General features: G+C 51.1%; 1 protein-coding gene across 3 annotated transcripts in view; it reads right to left on the bottom strand.

Annotated features, from left to right (window-relative positions):
* Positions 1 to 6,353: 6,353 nt before the first annotated feature.
* Positions 6,354 to 19,388, bottom strand: part of GLI3 (GLI family zinc finger 3) — a 286,929-nt gene continuing 273,894 nt past the window's right edge. For 2 of the 3 annotated variants that reach the window (XM_078059968.1, XM_078059969.1), the window contains exons 13-15: positions 17,828 to 18,118; positions 13,034 to 13,361; positions 6,354 to 12,161 (exon numbers count right to left, since the gene is read on the bottom strand). In XM_078059968.1, coding sequence (XP_077916094.1) covers positions 9,817 to 12,161; positions 13,034 to 13,361; positions 17,828 to 18,118 — 2,964 coding nt within the window. In that variant the 3' untranslated portion in view covers positions 6,354 to 9,816. Of the gene's footprint in view, positions 12,162 to 13,033; positions 13,365 to 17,827; positions 18,119 to 19,388 lie in introns of all 3 variants that reach the window. The other variant, XM_078059967.1, reaches the window with a different exon arrangement.

Below are 19,388 nucleotides of genomic sequence, written 5' to 3'. Positions count from 1 at the left end.
AGGTGGGGCAGAGAAGCTCTGAGGTCAAGCACCTCCCAGACTTTGCCCTATGCATGCATTCATGTGGCTGGATGTGGAGTTGCATCCTTCATAATAAAACAAATATAAATATTTGTGAGTCATTCTGGAAAATGATTGACCTGAGGGGTCATGGGAACCCCCGAATTTATAGTCAGTCAGAGTGCAGGTGGCCTGCGGACCCCCGACCTTGTGGCTGGCTTCGGAAGTGGGAGCAGTCTTGTGGAAGACGGAGCCCTTCACCCGTGAGCCCTGCGCTGGCGCCTCCATCCAGGTGGAGAGGGCCAGAACCCAATCGCAGGACCCCAGCTGGGGATGGTGTCGGGACATCCCTTCCCTTCACCCACTTCATGCTCCTTCTTTGAAGGGAACCCTTAGGTCTGAATGAAGCTGGAATTCTAGGGCACATGGCTGGCAAGGATGGATTAAAATCGGCTTATTTTCGAAAACCTTCCTTTTGGCTGACTATTAAATCCACTTGATTTACAATAGCTTCAGAAGGCATTTCAAACAAGCTGGATCACCGCCATGTTGGAAGCTGCGGGGGGCTCAGTCGGAACAGAGGGAAGTGATACCCAATCATCTCAAACTACACAGCAAAGGAAGACACGAGCTCAAGGTGACGCACAGAAGGGTTATTCCCTGCCCTTCTGTCTCGTAGGACAACAGAACCTTGTTCTGTTCTCCCAACTGCCTTGAGACGCAAGTAGAGGAGCAGAGGTGGGTGAGAGAGCATCACAGGTTTCCGGTTACCTCTGCTCACGTGACACATTTATCCAAGCTCAAGGGGAAGGGGGAGGGAGCCTCCATGGGAACTGTGGCTTTTGTTCTTTGCGTGAACTTCAGGGGGAGTATTTATCATGATGTTTCATGACTTCATCTTTGGAAGGATGTAGGTCGAATGGGAGGCGTCCAGAGGCCTGGGGTCACGGCGAAGCCACTTTCTGGAGAACAGCCGGGTCGCTGCTGGATGGATGCAATGGCTCTGTAAACAGCCGGCCAGAGAGCCCGAGATTGGTCCAGGGGGACATCGTCTCTTCTTCAGGAGCTTGTGGACGATCATTGAGCTGTGACGCTGGACTTCTCCGTTCATCTGTGAGCCGATGTGATTTTTCTTGCCTACCAAGTTTGCAGCCTATTAAAAATTGCCTCTGGGCGAATGCATCTAGGTATGTTTTGGGTAAACATGTGGGGTTGTCAGAATCACCCTCCAATGAAAACACAAGTGTTTCTGGCCTGGACTCCCTGGGGACGTGGCCGCAGACCCCTTATAATCGTGGTGGTCAGGGACGTGACTCGGGTCCTTCCCCTTCTCCCCCGGAGCCCTGGCTCACATCCACCTCTGTGCCTCAGCAAGGGAGGAGAAGGGTGGTAGCTAGCTGCTCGTCTCCCTCCAAACAGTGATGGAATTCCTTGGCCCGGCTGTTCAGTGAGCCTCTTCCAGCTGGCTGCCTCCCTTCTCTCTGGGAGCTCAGTGAATCACACCTCCGCAGTGCGTTTGGCTCTTGCAAGCCCCGAGGGCCCCCAGCTCGAGGATCCGCAGCCCAGCTTCTGAGCGGGGGTCACGTGGGGCCCTAGCACTTAGAACTTCAGAGCCTGGGAGGCTTCACAGCCACAGGGGGACAACAGGGATCCTCAGACCCACAGAATTCAAACCGCGCCAGGTTGCTGGCTGCTCAGCACGGGTAGGCCTTCTCTTCGCCTCCCCTGGGAGGCCCCTGCAGGAGTGGAGGTCCTGGAGGGTCGGCTGAGCAAAGGAGTGGACCACTGAGTTCTCTTCCTGCATCCCCTTCAGCTGCCCTCAGAGAAGGCAGACTTCCATCTCAGGAGATCTCCAGCGGCTGAGGGCATTTGCAGAACACCGGGAGTGACGCCCTGGGTCCTAAATACCACCAACGCCCATCTGAGGGTTTGCTTCAATGGTCTGAGCATGCAGAGCTAGGAGGGAGGTGACTCCCGCAATATCCCTCTCACCCCTGGTAGCAGAGGCCCACATTTCAAGGCTAGACCTTTTTCAAAATCAGGGACAGGATAGGGTTCTAGCTGCCTCTAACTGGAGTGACCAGGGGATCTTCTAGATGGAGCTTGAGCAAACATGCTAATTAGACAGAAGCCTTGTGGGAAGAGCAGAGCCAGTCCACGCACCCTGCCCTCCCCCAGCGTGGTCATGCAGCAGGCCCTGGTCCCCCGGGAGGCCCTCCGGTGAGGCGGCCCCCGCTGCTGGTGCGCCCTCCAGCCTGCCAGGCCGTTTCCCGCTGCTCACTCAGCTGGGGCCTGGGCAGGCTCAAGCAGAGGGGACATCAGAAGCAACACAGTGGTGTGAGCTGGGCCTGCAGACCTCTGGCAGGCAGCAAGCCCAGGCAGGAGTGGGGAAGTGGGTATTTTATTAGAACAGTCCTATAACATGAAAAACAGTTAACCCCTATGCACCATTGACCGGGGGTTCCACGTAAAGTTCCTTGCTTACTTGGTGAAGAGCCAGTGATGAAACCCTATGGGTCCTGGGCATCATTACCCTAGGCATGCTCTGCCTGCAGGGCAGGGATGGAGTCCGCCTCCTGGGGAGTGGGAAGAAGCTGGGGCCCATAGCGCAGAGCCCGTCGCAGCCCCTCCCTGGCCCTCTCTCCTGCTTCCCTAGAGTGGAGCAGCTTTGGGCCCTGTGTGAGTCCAAGGGTGCCTCTTCCCGTCCCCTCCCCTCCCGACTGTCCATACCTGCCAAAGGTGGGTTTGTTTTTTTTTTAAAGATTTTATTTATTTATTTGACAGAGACATAGCGAGAGAGGGAACACAAGCAGGGGGAGTGGGAGAGGGAGAAGCAGGCTTCCCACCAAGCAGGGACCCTGATGTGGGGCTCGATCCCAGGACCCTGGAATCATGACCTGAGCGGAAGGCAGATGCTTAACAGACTGAGCTACCCAAGGTGGGTTTAAAAATTAGTTTCCCTGGGGGCGCTTGGGTGGCTCAGTTAGTTAAGTCTCCGACTCTTAGTTTCAGCTCAGGTCATGATCTCAGGGTCCTGAATCCCAGGGTGGTGAGATCGAGCCCTGCCTAGAGTCTGCTTGAGATTCTCTGCCTCTCCCTCTCCCTCTGCCCCTCCCCCGCACTCTCTCTAAAATAAATAAATAAATAAATAAATAAATAAATAAATAAAATCTTTAAAAGTTAGTTTCCCCAACAAGATCAAAATAATTTCCCACTTCAGTCTTGTCCCCAGTAAATTCCATTCCACAAATCTGTCTAAACCTGCCCTCATCCTCATCCCTATCCCTTTTTTCCCAGAAGGGCAGGCGTCTGTCCAATGATCCAGTCAGTTTGGATGCTTGTTCTGTTCGCCGTAACATCAACCACCTCCTCTGTTCTGCCTCTTTCCTATTGGAGGATGAACACAGGCCTCTTGTATGACAGAAGGAAGGAAGGAAGGAAGGAAGGAGGGAAGGAGGGAAGGAAGGAAGGAAGGCATGAAAGAAGGAAGAAGGATGGACAGGAGGGAGGGAGGGAGGGAGGGAGGGAGGGAGGAAGGAAGGAAGGAAGGAAGGAAGGAAGGAAGGAAGGAAGGAAGAGGAAGAATCGTAAGAAAAACCCCACTTTCCACCTCTCCTTGACCCCCTGTCTTTCCTTTCCCTTGAAAGTATGTATCGCACACTCTGCGGCGTGCCCATTTCTCCCACCTCAGGAACACCGCTCAGAAGAGGCCACCAAATCCCCCTGTTGTTCAGTGCTCAGCGGCGGCCACGTGGCTTCTGTTCCCAGGCACCCCCCACCACCACCCAGGGGGCCCTAACTCCCGAATCCGGTATTTGTCAGTCCGTGTTTTACGTGACCTACGTGTTGTTTTTGACCACATTGGCCTCCTGATTATCCGCCTCCCTGTTTCTAGACCACACCTTCCTGCGCTCCTCTGCCCCCTTTCCCATGTGCCCACCCCTCCTCTCGGCCCACGGGGCCGGCGTTCCTTGGGGCTTGGTCCTCAGCCTCGCACACCTGCGCCCGGTAATGGCGCTCTTACCACTGGCTTCACCCGTCACCTGTGTACCGAAGGCTCCCGAGTCCGGGTCTGTACTCGAGTCTCTTTTGGGCACCTGCCTGCAGTATGTCCCCCTTGTATTTTCATCCCCTCTCAACCTGGAAACATTTTTCTCCACATGCAACAGGTGGCAATGTCTAGAGACATTTTTGGTGGTTACAACTTGGGACGGAGGATGCTACTGGCGTCTAGTGGGCAGTGGCCTGGAATCCACTAACCATCCCACAGAATACAGGGCAGTTCCCCCCACAAAGGTTCACTGAGGCACAATGTCAACAATACAGAGGTTGAGAAGCCCTGTCCTATGCACTTCCGAGGGACAGGGCCCCAACTGAACTCCCTCTGATCATCTCCCACTGGGCATGCCACTGTATTCTGTGGTTCCGAGTCTGTCCCTCCCACGGGGCTAGACGCTTATGGGCACACTGTGCTTTGCTCGTCAGATAAAACGTATGTCGTCTGAAGGCAGGGACCCTGCTACTCAGAAAGAGGAAGGGGACCCTTTAGAGGCTTTTATGGTGATCTAGAGTATAATATTGAAAAAAAATATATAAGAAAAGACAAATGAGAGAAATAGCTTACATTTCTGTCTTCCTTCCTTCCTGTGTGGCCACACAGTGCGTGGGAAACTTTAAAAAGCGAAAATAACAGTTTAGATTCAAGGACTATTTCTAAAAAATATGAAGAAGTTGAATGCCTAGGTAGGCATAATCATCTAGGCCTATGTTGGTAAAATGAATTTTTTTTTTAAATAAAAACTAATATTAGCAGAAAGATGAGCCCAGATTGTATTTGGAATGGTAAAGGCGTTATGAAGTAAAACCAAAGGGGGAAAAAAACTGCCAAGAAAAGAAGAACACTGAAGGAGAAAAGGATAAATATGATATTTTGGCAGTGGATTGATTCCTCCATCTATCCTAGCATTCTCTTATGAAGTTCTCATTTGGGTAATGTATAACATCTTTGAATTCCCCAAATTACTTAAGCCTTTATGAAATACTGAATGGATTGCATCTCTACCATTTTACCCCCAACTCTGCTCCTGCGTCTCCTTCTCGGGAGGTGTGTTTTAAACCCCAAGCTGCGAGCCGCACCTGTCTGCCTGCTCGCAGTTAACTGCATCTAAGGGATGTGCCCCATTCCTGGGGCATTCCATTTCCCTCCTGTCTTTTCCATGAGCCTCATTTTTCCTGTTTTACTCTGACTTACTACGTGGAATATATCTTTTACGCTGAAAATTTATAACCAAGGTAGAGTATAAATTCATTTTTTCCCTCCTTTTTTTTTTCTGAATTCATTTGGATGCCTTATGTGAGGGCTCTAGTTATGAAAGCAAAGAATTTGGGATTTAGGAGGGCAAGTCCTCCCTTGTGGATTAGGAGAGCATGAAGCATCCCTATGATTGCAGAATCCCCGTAGGGGAGGACACATTCGTCACCCACAGGATGGGAGTCCCCTGGGGGCTTGCTGGTGTAGCTACAAGCCTATGCTCTAGGGCCACACTCACCATCCCGGGAGGCCTGGGGTCCTTACAACCAGGGGGAAGCTGCGGCTGCTGAGAAAGAAGAAGGGGACACTTTAGAGGCTTTTATGGTGATCTAGAGTATAATATTGAAAAAATATATATAAGAAAAGACAAATCAGAGAAATACCTTACATTTCTGTCTGAAGTCAGTTCTTTTTTTTTTTTTTTTTTAAAGATTTTATTTATTTATTTGACAGAGAGAGACACAGCAAGAGAGGGAGCACAAGCAGGGGGAGTGGGAGAGGGAGAAGCAGGCTTCCCACTGAGCAGGGAGCCCGATGCGGGGCTCGATCCCAGGACCCTGGGACCATGACCTGAGCCGAAGGCAGACACTTAACAACTGAGCCACCCAGGCACCCCTGAAGTTAGTTCTTAAAAGCCACAGAAAAGTAGGTTTCCACCACGTCAAACATTTTGGTAACATGTATTATACCCCGTATCCTTTGAAAAGAGGATAATTTATAGAAGAGAAACAAGTTCAGTGGTTAGACACTGAGCCATATTCACACTCCTTCCCCAGTTTGGCAAAGTGATAAAATTAAGAAAAACAATGACAGTTACAACTGGCGTGCCTCCCAGGTATACACCCCCATGTCACCACCGGCAGGGTGCACCAGCATCTTATTCTCAGCCTTGGGGATGAGGAATCTGAGTCTCGGGGCGGAAGTGCACTCAGCTTGTATGTGGGGGGCAGGGGGAGGGTCTGGTCCCAATGCAGGCTCTGGGTTTTTCCCAAGGAAGCATCTTTCCGTTTAGCTAGGGATCAAATAAACAACCCCGTAACAATTTCAGTACAAAGTGTTTTTTATTGACATTGTAAGAAACATTGTTCTTTCTTTTTGTTACAAAAGGACTAGGTGGTTCTGAAAGCAAAAGTAGAGTCCACGTGTGGCGGGACTGTGGCCCTGGGCATGAGGTGGGCGCGGGGGCATCGCACGGCTGCAGGCTGATCTGAGAAGGCCCAGGGCCGGCCACATCCGAACACTATGCCTACAATACTTAAATGTATTTACATGTGTTTCTTTTAAAAAAGGATTACACATTTTATTTTTTAAAAATCTAAAAAAGGTGAAAAAAAAATGAACTTGTCTTTTATTTTACACGTTTGCGGGATACACAACAGTAACTGGTCAGAAGAGAACATCCTCCATCAGTTCAAAACAACACGGGAAACCAGGTTCCAAGACAGCTCAGACTCCGCTCCGATCGTGTGCTCTCGGCTGGCCTGGGAGCGTGCGGCCTCGAGCTGCGATCGGGCAACACCAACTGGTCCCTCGCATCGACAAGATCAACGTAAAATAAGGCACATACATCGCAAGAATCACAACTCTGCGGCTCAAGAGGACGAGCCAACGTATGAGCAGCAGGTGCAGTCTCATTAGCTCTTTAGGAAATAAAACAAAACGGTTTAACAAATAAACACACGGTTCGCACAGACGTTCAATAGGAGTAGCATGTACGAGCCTGCATTGAGAAGTAGGATGGGACTCTAGTGAGCTGCTGTCGTCACCCTCAAACGCGAGGGTCGGAGAAGTGGGGAGGAGGCTGGAGGCTGGAGGCTGGGGGTGGGTCCTGCCCGAGGAGATGCCAAGTCTACAGACGGAAGGCTTCCAAGTGGCCCCAACAGACCTCCCTTCCACTGACTGTCGGGTCACATCGTGGCACTCCTGGAAAAGTACACTTTCCTTCTCCCTCCCCCCGCTTCCCCATCTTTCTGAGATTTCCACAGAGAGAAGCCAAAGACTGCACTGAAGTAGGACTATCTCTGCAAATCTAAGGGCGGAAGGAAGGAAACCAAGTATGAAAAGGTGAAGAAAGGGAGCCATGCAGAGAAACACCTGAAACCACAGGACAAAGCAGAGGCACAGGATGACAACAGTCCTCCCCCAGCTGCCGTCCGTCCTTCCACGGAGGGCAGGCAAAGTAGGAACTTAGGGTAATTGTGAAGTGCAGGTCACATCTGGGAGTTTTACTGGGGAGGGACTCTGATGGAGGAGGAGGGCAGGGTGGTCCTGGGGACCACTGTCCTCACTCAGCAGGCTGCAGAATGCCCAGGTCCCAAGCTTGGAAACCAAGAGCAGGGCCAGGCCAAACCATGAGAGCTCATAAGATCAGATCAGGGTGCAGAGATTCTGCTGTTTGTGGAAAAAGGAGATTCAGGGAACGGACCACTGATTTTGTGACTGGGTCATGACCTGTTTGAGGAACACAGAAAGAGCCTGGCTCTTTTCTGTTGCGAAGTGGTAGATGCCACTCCACTGAGCTCACGCCAGTAGCTGTCTTTTGCTTTGGGGCTCTGTTCCAAAGCAGATGCGTCCTTTGACTTAAAAGCCGGTGCCGGATGGGGGTGGGGAGCGGTGGGAGAAGTCTCAGCACCCCTCCCAACGGTTTCAGGAACATTCGGTCGAAAGCAAACCCAACTTTCTTAGCCGTAAAGTCCCAAAGGGCAAATTTACCTCCACGCTGAGATTCTTGGTCCAAATGAGAGATCACGAATGTGAGAAAAATGGGCTGGTGCTAACATTTTTTCCTATCATCTCATGTTTTATTTTACTTGACTTTGTCGAATACTAATTTAAATGGCAGGAATAAAGGGGAAAAAGCCACACAACTGACTCATGAGTCACTTTGGATAAATCCAACTTCCAGGGTCAATGGGACAAAAAAGAGCAGGTAGTCTGAGGTGTTAGTACTTTATTTTTAATAGTTTACATATTTTTAAATGTAAAATGCTGGATAATCCATGTACTCTGTACACACATAGTATGTCTTTTATGTGTATTAGCTGCACATGGCAAGTAGCTGCACTTTTTTAGTCTTTAAATGTTTTAATCCAAAACGAAAGTACAAATTAAGTCCGCATGAAGGACTCACTGCCTAGAACATTTAACTTAAATGGATGCATCATTTAATAGCTAGGGTGTAAGAAAGGCATCCACACATCTACTAACCATCCTCCCTAGTGCTTTCAAATACTAACAACGGTCAAGGTGATTTATTCCAAATGTCATTGTATGTGAGCTTTTTCCTTTACAACTAAGTTTTATAAATCCCTTAAAATAGGGTACTTAGAATAGAAATACTCCTTCACTATAGTGGAATTAACGTATGTTAATGAAAGAGCCGGTTGCAGGGTCGTTTATTAAATACCTAAATACTTAGAACTATATATAATCAATTCTCGGTTATCTATGATAACAGGTGAAGAGGTGGAATTATAACCAACAAATATAGCAAACCCACAAATGTTCCCCAAACTATTTCTATCCAGTAGTTTCACTCTACAATCTACCTAACTTCTTGCCAGAACAGATGGAAGTCGCAGACCCACCGCCCTTCCCCTCTCTCCCTGGAGCGCCGAGCAACATGGAGCGGTCGTAGAGACAGAGGGAGGAGAAGCAACGTGGATAACTGAGACGTGAGCACATAGACGGACCTGCCCTGAGCACACAGACGGACGGGAGGAATTCTAAATCCCAACCGTGAGCAAACTCATTCATCTGCCAGAGCCCCAAATTCCCGCTTGTGTGCAACCATCGAAAGCATGCCCTGACCTGAATGGGGGCGGAGGGGCGCGTCAAAAATTGGTCATGTCTGCTAGAGCCCACCCACAAAGGATTCTTCAACTCACTATCCATAATCTGATTCTTGTGCCCAATGTGGGAATTACAAAAAACAAAAACAAACAAACAAACAAAAAAACCAACAACCAAAAAAACACCCAAGAAAACAAAAAACAAAAAGAAACATAGAGCACATGTAAAGGAAAATTTAAAAAGCTGGAAGCGTAACCCCTTGGTCCAAAGCACACCAACTCCGATTTCCTTTGAGTAACAGAGAAACACGTCAAATCCTCTCGTTTGACCCCTCTTCGAAAAGAAGAACATGCACATCACACATTTACACTGGTTTACTAAAAAAGGGGGAAGGGCGGGCTTACAGTTAAAAAAAAAAAAGGAAACAAAGAGGATGATTCGAGTGTAACAATACTGATTCAAAACTGAAATGGAAGACAGTTTCTCCCTAGAATACTTTAGGGTTGTTCAGAGTCCTTTTCCATAAAAGGAATATACTTGAAACACATCCCAGTTAGGTGAGATGAGATTGCTAAAATACATACAGGACTAAAAAAAAAAACAAAAACAAAAACAACAACAACAACAAAACAACAAACCAGCAAGAAACTGAGTCCATTTAATCTTTTAAACTGCTAAAGTTTCACGCTGGTTGGCAGCCTTTCTCCTAACACCTACTGCATCACTGCAAGGAATTTGCTTTCTTCCGCGAGGGAGGTCAGCAAGGAGCTCATGTCCCCGATGGCCATGTTGGTGGTGCTCACCGACAGCGCGGGCAGTGGGAGGGACGCGCGTGGCGTTGTGAGGCGGGAGGAGCTGTGGGAAAGGTTCTGAATGATACTGGGGCTCAGGGCTCCTGACATCAGGCTGGCGTGGTCCCCGTCGTCTATGATAGCGTCAAAGTCAATCTGCACCCCTTCCAGGTCATGGCTGTCGAGGCTGTCAACCGTGCTCGTCACCTGGTTAGCACCTGGGGAGAGTAATTCAGAGTTCTCGGCGCTGGCCCCCGGTAGCAGGCAGTTGGCTTCTGAAATGGAGAATGAACCAGTTTTCATGTCTTGCTGCTGACTGAAGCCAACGGTTTGGTCATAGAACTGACCAGAGTAACTCTGCGCGTTCGAACAGAGCGGATGGGGCTGCCCGTGCGTCTCCATCTTGACGCCATTCACCCTGCAGGTCTGACTGGTGTCACTGAGCTGTCCCTGCTGCACAGTGAGGCTGCCCCTCAGCATGGCCTGGCGCCTGATGCCCCCGTAGCTGGCACATGCCTGGTAGCCCCTGGAAGCTGCCAAGCTGGACGGCTGGCCGCCGAGACAGGGGTGCCCCGGCAGGCCGCTCTCCGGCCCTTGATAGATGTTGATGTGTGAGGTAGCGCTAACCTGCCCTAGCATCTGCTGGCCGGCGCGGCCTGCCCCTTGGTGGTCACTGAGCAGCTGAGGGGCCAGGTACCCCTGGCCCACCAGGTCTTGGGGCGCCACGCCATTCACGGCACCGCCCGCTGACTCGTTGGGCGCCACCGACAGGCCAAAATCTGGCTGGCTCCCGTTCGCCGGCACCGTGGCGCTTTTCAGCTTTGCCGCTTGAATCCCGGCACCACAGGCCCCGTCGAGCAGGCCGGGGCCCCCCGGCTGCCTGTTGAGGCAGTTTCCATACGGCTGGGCCTTGTAGGGCTGTTCGTGGAAGGCGTTCCCACTGGTGCCAGGCCCACCGCCTCCGCTGCTGTGGCTCACCAAGTGCTCTGGGCTGCCGTAGGAGCTGCCGGGCTCGGCGAGGGCCGGGTACCCCCCGGTGGGGCCGGCCCCGCTCCTCAAGGGATGCTGCGGGTGGACGCCCATGTTGTTGTAGAAGCCGAAGGCTCGGGCCTGCTGCGCCGCGGCCCGGTGGCCACACTTCAGCTTGGAAGAGCACAGGTCGGCGCTGCCGGAGCTGACCTCGTTCCACTGAATGGGCAGGTCGGATTTGCTGGCTTCCGGGCAAGGCTGCTCGAGCGGTCGGTACTGCTGGCTGGCGTGGCCGGCGTGGCCGTCTGGCAGCCCGGGGGGGTCAAAGTCTCCGTGCCCACTCCCCAGGCCGGGCCCATGGGGCACTTTGCCGTCATCGGAGACGGCACTTTGGAAGGGCTGCTCATACCCTGCTTGGGTCTGGGCATTTAAATACTGCACCACGTCGTCGGGCAAGAAATCCTCCTCGTTCAGGTTCAGCTCGGCGTCCATGGTCAGGGACTCCAGGGTGACGTTCTCGGTAATGCTCGGAGGACAGGGAGACGCCGGGAAGTGGCGGGGCTGGCCGCCCTCGGGCCGCGTGTAGTTCTGAAGCACTAAGTTGCGCTTTTCCATGGAGGGAGGCAGCGCTGGAGGGCTGAAGCTCTGCAGGCTGCTGAAGCGCTGCACCCGCGGCAGGGAGAGGCTCTCGGACACCGTCCTCACCGGGTCGCTGGCCCTCCTCACGCCGTTGCCCAGCCCGTCGGCGGGCAGCAGAGGGCGGCGGCCGTGACCGTGGGCGCCCCCGTCGCTACACCTCCGCGGAGGGTGCACAGGGGGCAGGGCCCCCGCGGGCTCCCTGCTGTCCCCGAGCAGGGCCATTCTGGTCTTCAGGCTCATCCTCTCCATGTTGGGCAGCGGGGTGGGGGGCGGGCCGCCCGTGGCCGCCGCGTACTTGGCTTTCAGGCGGTACTGCTGTGCCGGCGTGAGGCTGAGCAGGCTGGGCAGCCCGTCTCCCTGGCTGGCCTCGCTGGACCTGCGCGAGGCGTCGGTGGAGATGGGGTCGTAGGAGTCGGCCACGCTCACGTTCTGGGGCCGGCCCTCGGCCTGGGACGCCTCGCTGGACCTCCGGCTGGAGAAGCAGGGGGAGATGCCCGAGGAGCGGCGGCTGCTCAGGTAGGCCGAGCTGATGGTGCTGGTGTTGCTGTCCCTCCGGTTGAGCATGTTCAACATGGTGATGTCCACGCCGGAAAGGTCGCTTCTGCTGGGGAGAAGAGTCACGGGCCCGCCCAAGCTGCAGCTGGTACTGGGCTGCATGCCTGCAGAGAAAAGGGTGGGAGACGCACAGTCATTTCGGGAGGACTGGAAACAGGTCAGGGTGCAGGACGGGTGAAACCAGTTTCGGGTTCCCTGGGCCCGGCAGTGTCTGCCACAGCCCCCCACCTCTGCCGCGCGGCCCCGAAGTCCAGGAAACCGTGAAGGAGTGGGTGCGGCTGCGTTGCCAAGAATCTTTATTTACGAGTCCGCGGGAAAGTCTGCAGACCCCGGCTTAAACAGAACAGTAAACGCAGCCTGGATCACTTAAGCTCCTTCACAGGTGCAGGGCACAGTGCTCCGGGTCCAGGCAAGTCCAAGGCCAAAGGCATTCGGGGAGTGTCCTATCTACTCAGGGCTTCCTCTGACATCTGTGAAGGTGGAGCATGCCTGGGTTGGGCGGTGGGGAGCTTCACCCTTAGGAATACGCTCCAGGCAGCGAGTGTCATCTCAGAAGCAAAACCTGACGTGGGGCTGCCGACGTGCAAGGCTGCCTGGCCTTCCTTGACCTGGGAACACATCAGTCAAGGTGGCTGCTGAGCTCCCAGGTGCAGACGGGAAACCGGATGGCAGTGCTAACCCCAGATGTCTCTGCTGGGGGGAGTTCCTCAGCCCGGCCCAACAGTTATGACCTCACCGTGAGAACCTGAGTCACACACAGAGTGAGCATACTGGGCACTACCTTCTGTGTCCGGAGTATCCCCTCACCACCTGCGTTTAAAATACGGACTCTCCCAGAAAGGCAACACCGATGTGTGCGGTGACGGTAGAATTTCAGGACCGGGTTGGGGGGACACACCAGCACACACCGAGCGGCTCGGGTGTGCGGACCGAACAGAGAGCCCGGGGCCGACGTGAGGTGGGGCACGGGACTCACCGTTTCCCATGAGAGGAGACACTGCAGGGGCTTTGGGGGGTAGGACGGGGTTCAGTCGTGGAAGCATTCCATTCACTTGTTTGAGCCTTTCTAGTTTTACGTGCTCCATCCATTTGGTCCCTGCCGGGTTCCTCCTGGCTTGCAAGGCCAGGGCGGTGGTGGCCGTGGAAATGGTCGAGTCCATGACTGGGGTTTCGTCGATGGCGCCGAGGTCCCCCACACCACCTCCGTCGGTCAGAGGAAGCTCGAGCCCACTGCTGGAATAGTTGCTGATGGGGGACTGTTGGTTGCTGCATGAAGACTGACCACCAGGGCTTGGCTGAGATGTCTGCTGGGGTCAAGGGCAAAGGCAAGAGACGTCACCGGGAAGGAGAAAGGCAGGGGAGCTCGTGCAGACGCTCGACCTGCAGGGGGCTCCGGGGGTGGCGTGAGGAGAACCGTGTGCCGGGGAATGGAGGTGGCCTCTCTCAACGACAGCGGCTGAGGGGATGCCAGGCAGATGTGCGGGGGGGGGAGGGGCAATGGCAGCGGGGCATGCTGAAGGGGGTGGGCGGTGACCGGCACGGCATCAGCCACGGAACCCTGCCCCAGATGCCAACTCTGCCAAACAGGCTTCCTCGGCTCCAATCCCACTTGCACGACTTGACTTGATTCTTTGGGCAAAATACTCAGTCACTCTAGACCTGTTTCCTTATCTACCAAATGGGGACAACTTAATCAGTTTTCGGGATTGTGGCGGGAATTAAGTGTCAGGCTCAGAGAGCACACGAAATATAAAACGACCTGGGAAACGGTTCCTGATTGGCTCCGCGGGCATTCGCGGCTCACCTGACCCCAGGGGGCTTTGGTCCGCAGGTTCGCCCTGCTTGGCTACAGCGTCCGTGGGAGATGGGCACTCGAGGCACACACGACCTCCTCTCCCGTGAGACCCTCTCTGAGCTGCTCAGGGCTGGTTCCCCAAGCTCTGTGCAACCTCCCCCCTTCTGTCTACACCTGCCTGCTCTGCAGAACCCCAACCAGGCTGTTCACAGAGGCAGCTGTAAGAGGCAAAACTTGATTCCCTTGGCTTCCGCCGTACCCAGAGGGGAAGAAAGGCTGCAGGTTACAGCCATCCGAATCTGGGGAATAATCTTACCGTTTCCCCTAAAGTGCCCTGGCGTTTCTCTGGGAGAACAGGGTAATGTTTCCCTCACCCCAACTGTGGACTGTATCAGCCAGTTCTGCAACTAGATAGAAACTTGACCCAGGGCACTGGAGCTCCGTCAGGGAAAAGAACCACCCGCCCCGGGACTCCGGGAGACGCGGAGTGGAGAGCTGGTGATCCTCAGGTCTGGCGGAGTGGAGGGGAACACCAGGTAAAATGGCCCTCAATGACCAGTCTGCACAACCTAGAACCGCTCTAAAATTGCATTGGTGAATTCAATTGGCTGACAAACAGTATGACCCCTTTTGTGTGGATAAGGAAAGCGACGTTCAGAGAAGTTCAGTGACTGCCCAAAATAACAAAGTCACAAAGTCGATGCTAAGACTAGCCTAGACTCCCAGCCCCACAGGGCCCTCTCCAGCGTTACTGTAACAACTGGAACCTGAGAGCAGCCCCAAGAGCCCGTTCTCCAGGGAGAGAGAACCACAGGCACTCAGGTACGGACTCCCACTGTTGTCCCAGATGGGGTGCACAGCGCTGTTGGGAAGGGCTTCTCGGCACAGGGCTTCTCAGTAGAACCCCTCACACTCGTTCCGCAATCACACTACATACAGCCAAGCAGATGAACACTTTCTAAGTGAGTGCCATGTGATACACCGAGTTTGTCCTGGGCAACCAAGCAGAGCCAGATGAGATACACAAATCTGATGGTGAGTTCAGGAAGCCTTGCTCACGTTTTGCTTCAGCAGAATCCTGGAGGGCCAGGCCACCTGCTCCTTCCCAAGGTACCTGGAGCATGCGGGGCTTCGGAGGTCTTTGACTCTTGGACTGTCAGCTCAGAGTGTGCCGGTGAATCTGTGTGTGCCCGTGTGTGTGCGTGCACACGCACGGCAGACTCACCTCCACAGGGCACGGAATGGGGCACAAAGGCATTTACGACCAGAGAGCTGCTCAGAGGAGTCAGACATTTCCATACAGATTAAACTGCGAACAACAAATGGATCCAGATCGTCCTCAAAGAGGGTGGTACCGGTCTGGCCCCAGAGTGAATTTACATGTGTCAATTTGATAATGAAATAGTCTTTGAGAACATCTGCTTGGTTGGCCGGCTATGATTTGTTATGAAAACCTAGACAAATAGAACAATGAATTTCACCATCTAACTCCACATTTCCACATGCTGAATGGTCAAAACACATTGCTTCTATGTTTGAAATGTAGCTGAGTAATGTTCTCTACCAAAGATATCACAAAGCACAAGAACTAAAGAAAAATCAAACGCATAGAAGTTAAATGTTAAAACGAACACAAAACAAAAAGAGCAGAGAAGCCAAAATTCCCTCACCTTATTACCCACTGTCCTTAGGAAGTGAGAACAAGACATTTAGGAGCATTACACAGAAGAGATGTGGAATTAATAAGAAAAAAGAAGAAAGAATTTAATTCATAGCACGATGATCAAAGACACGTTTTTAAAGAAAGAATATTAGACATGTAAATCTTATATGCATTAGTAAATGTCTACAAAGCGATCTATTCATACCTACATGTGTATGGACATACACAGACAAAATAATCCCCTGTGGGAAATTTGATTAATTTATTAGCCTTACCTATAAAATATGGAGCCTCGTCTCAATCTCTATGATCCCTCCCAGCCTATGTTTCTGTGATTTCATTACTTTATAAAATAGTTCACATCTTGGGGCCTCTCAGATGTCACTGGGCCAAATAACTATACGTTCTTATTTCTACCAATTTTCTTTTTAAATAATGGGTGTTTGGAGAGGAGATGACAAGTTTTCTTGAGCTAGGGATGTACATTCAAGGTACAAGAAGCTCTGGGTCCTTAGGATGTCCGAAGAACATAAATCATTGTCTTTTGATGACATAATCTAGGAGACTACAAATTCATTTTCCTTGTTTCATTAAACACTTGAGGATAAACTGCTGAATGTTCTGCACGTTGTACAGGTAGACTTTATTTTAGGAAATGGATATGTGGTCCCCCAAAAAAGTATGTACAACACCACTTATGAACTGATTAATTTTACAGTATGGTGATGAGTCATAACACATACATCAACTTTTGACTAAGGTGCTTTTTATTTTTTTTTTAATTTTTTGATTAAAGTGCTTTATATTTATTTTTCTTTCTTTCTTTTGACTAAGGTGCTTTTTAAAAGCAAAATATAGCTACCCACTGGGAAGTCATGATAAATCTGGATAGCTTATCTGTATTATTTTTGGCTACACTTAACGTCACCATCTAAAACTCTTAAAACAAACTCAGTAAGTCATTAAAATTCAACCGATGATTAAATTCCACTCAGGCAACTCTGGAATTGTACATGTGCATTATTTCCTATCCATAGGTCCTGCTGTGTGGTGACATCACCCAGGAACTCCTAGGATGTCCATCCAATTGCTGGACTTTTCTAATTTTAAGAAGAAACTTCCTGAAACTGAGTATAGCTATGTCCGGCTGACCACTCCCGTGCATCTGGAAATCCAAGCACAGGACTTCTATCTGGTATGTTTCCGCCATATACAGAGTGCCGGACGAGACCCCAACACATTCGCGGAGCTGACTCCGTTACGTATGCTGCCAAATACAAATGTACCGGAGCTCTTCCAATAGCTACTCTTTTCATTCTTCTTGTTGCCTTTCTTACAGTTTTAGACGTTTTAGTATGGCATGTCCTTAACCAAAAAAAAAAAAATCACCAAGGGAAGTTTGCAAGAAGCTGCAACAGTAGCATAATCCATATGGCAGTCTGGTGACTGATACGGCCCCAAAGCAGAGTGATTTCTCCTGATGACAGCCTTCTGTCAGCCCCTGCTCTTCACCTCCTTGGTTCGGGCCACTGCACAAATGGCCTCCAGTCTATCAAGCCCATCCCGAGCCTGGCAAAGGGGGTTGGCTTTTCTACAGATCAGCCGTGCCAGGTCATTCGCCATCACCAGTAAAATATAACCTCTTTGTCCTCCTCACTCCTTTTTACTCCTGCACGTGGTCCTGGGGCCCCACGGCTCCTGTTGCAATGCCCTGCTCCCCAGGCCCTGCGCCTTCCCCCCCCGAGTGCTAAACTTGAGGGCCACCCACTCCACCGCCCCCATCACATCCTCAAGTGCGCTGGCGGTTTGTTCCCCTCTCGAATGCTCTCACACACACTCGTGGGAAAGACCCATCACACTGAGTTGTGAGTATTTGCTTTTTGGTGGTCTGTCTATCCCACGGGACTGTACACACCTAAACAATAGGGACTGTGGCTTTTTTATCTCAGGGTCACCAGGGCAAAGCACAAAGCAAAAGACTAATTTACAGAAAGATGGAATGGCTGATTTTCTACATTACAGGTCTACTGAAAATGTAGACAGTCGTGCCTTTCTTTCTACCTGCCACGATGTGGTATGGTTCCAGACTGATTTTAAATACCAGTTAGCAAACCCTGACGCTCTTTTCTGAGTTATTCTATGCCGATGAACCTTAAGTAAGGAATCTGGGTCTCTGAGCTCCTGACCCCTTCAATCAGAGAGCCCAACGCAGTGAGGACCCAGGCAGTCTAGTCCCTCCTCAAGCCCTCGCTGACTTTCTAAAATGACCTAGGATGGCTTGGGGACAAGCAGAAGGAAAGTGAATGACATACCATGGGCTTCTCTGCCTTGACTGCTTTCACTTGGAGGCATTCTTCCCGCTTTGAGGTAGTATTGCTGAGGTCCTTCTGCTCCCCAAGGGCTCCCTGAGTCTGCCGGCCAGGCGACCGGGACTGTGAATGGCTGCCGGAATCACGGGGTGGAGGGGGGCGAGGATGAATGTCCCCACGCTGCTTCTTGGTGACATGAGCCTCTGGGCCATGCACTGTCTTCACGTGCTTCCGGAGGGAACTCGGGTCTGTGTAGCGCTTCGTGCAACCTGGGATTTTGCACACATACGGTTTCTGCCAAAAGCCACAAGAACAAAATAAGAGATTGTTATCAAAGCGCTAATGCCCCAGCCCAACAGTCTCATGGACGCACACCGTAGCTTTCTTTCAAAGCACTTCCACAAAGCTGGAAAGTATTCAGATACCTCTGGGTACTAAGGGTTTAATAAAGGCCATTTGAACACTGCTCAGGGGCCAGTGAATCTAGTTTTAATAGACTATTATTTTAGAGAATGCTCAAGGAGAGCTACAAATGTGCAAATCGCCTGTATATGCTTGGAAACATTTATCCTATGAGTAGGAAGAAGGATCCTGGTGTTGGGCTAGCTTCTCAATAGGTATTTGAAGATGGTGATGGGGAAGACGATGATGATGATGATGATGGTGACAACTATAGAAGGCTCAGACCCCCATCACCTCATCAGAAGAATGCTATATGCCTTTGGGAGAATTTGTATGAAGAAATTTCTTAGGGACTCCTCGTTCTCAGATCAAAAATCACTACACCGGTTGTGAAAATGTGCACATAGGCATCATAAAAAAAAATTGCCTATAGCCTCTTCCGTGTTAGATATGACTAAAACATGTCCATTTGGGTCACATTACAACGGTGTGGGATGTTCGGGGCTCAGAATATCCAGAACTTTTCTGATCCTCAAAGCTGTAAAGCCCTGTTCGACCGTCTATGAATGCTCACTCACAAACTGAGAAGGGCTGATGGATGGCGTCCTGGAAATGAGGATTCCTGTCTGGCTCTGCTCCTGAGTACTAAGGCCTGTGAATTACTTATTCCATGTTCCATGTAGGCCAGTGACCAAACCTACAAATGCAGTCATTAAAAACTCTATGGATGCTTATAGCTACATTATTTACTCAAATCACAGAATCGTAGGCATTTACTCATGACCAACATCAAAACTGGGATTTTGTCTACCTGGCTTGAAATATAATATAGTCACGAATCCTTACAAGAATATGTATCTGTGTATGTAGTGAAAAGAAGGGCCATATGCACCCCAATGTTCATAGCAGCAATGTCCGCAATAGCCAAACTGTGGAAAGAGCCGAGATGCCCTTCAACAGATGAATGGATAAAGAAGATGTGGTCCATATATACAATGGAATATTACTCAGCCATCAGAAAAGATGAATACCCAACTTTTACATCAACATGGATGGGACTGGAGGAGATTATGCTAAGTGAAATAAGTCAAGCAGAGAAAGTCAATTATCATATGGTTTCACTTATTTGTGGAACATAAGGAATAACATGGAGGACATTAGG

Source organism: Halichoerus grypus, chromosome 12, assembly GCF_964656455.1.
Source record: "Halichoerus grypus chromosome 12, mHalGry1.hap1.1, whole genome shotgun sequence".
NCBI lineage: Eukaryota > Metazoa > Chordata > Mammalia > Carnivora > Phocidae > Halichoerus > Halichoerus grypus.
Note: the sequence above shows the minus strand (reverse complement) of the source record. Positions and strands in the feature narration are given on the sequence as shown.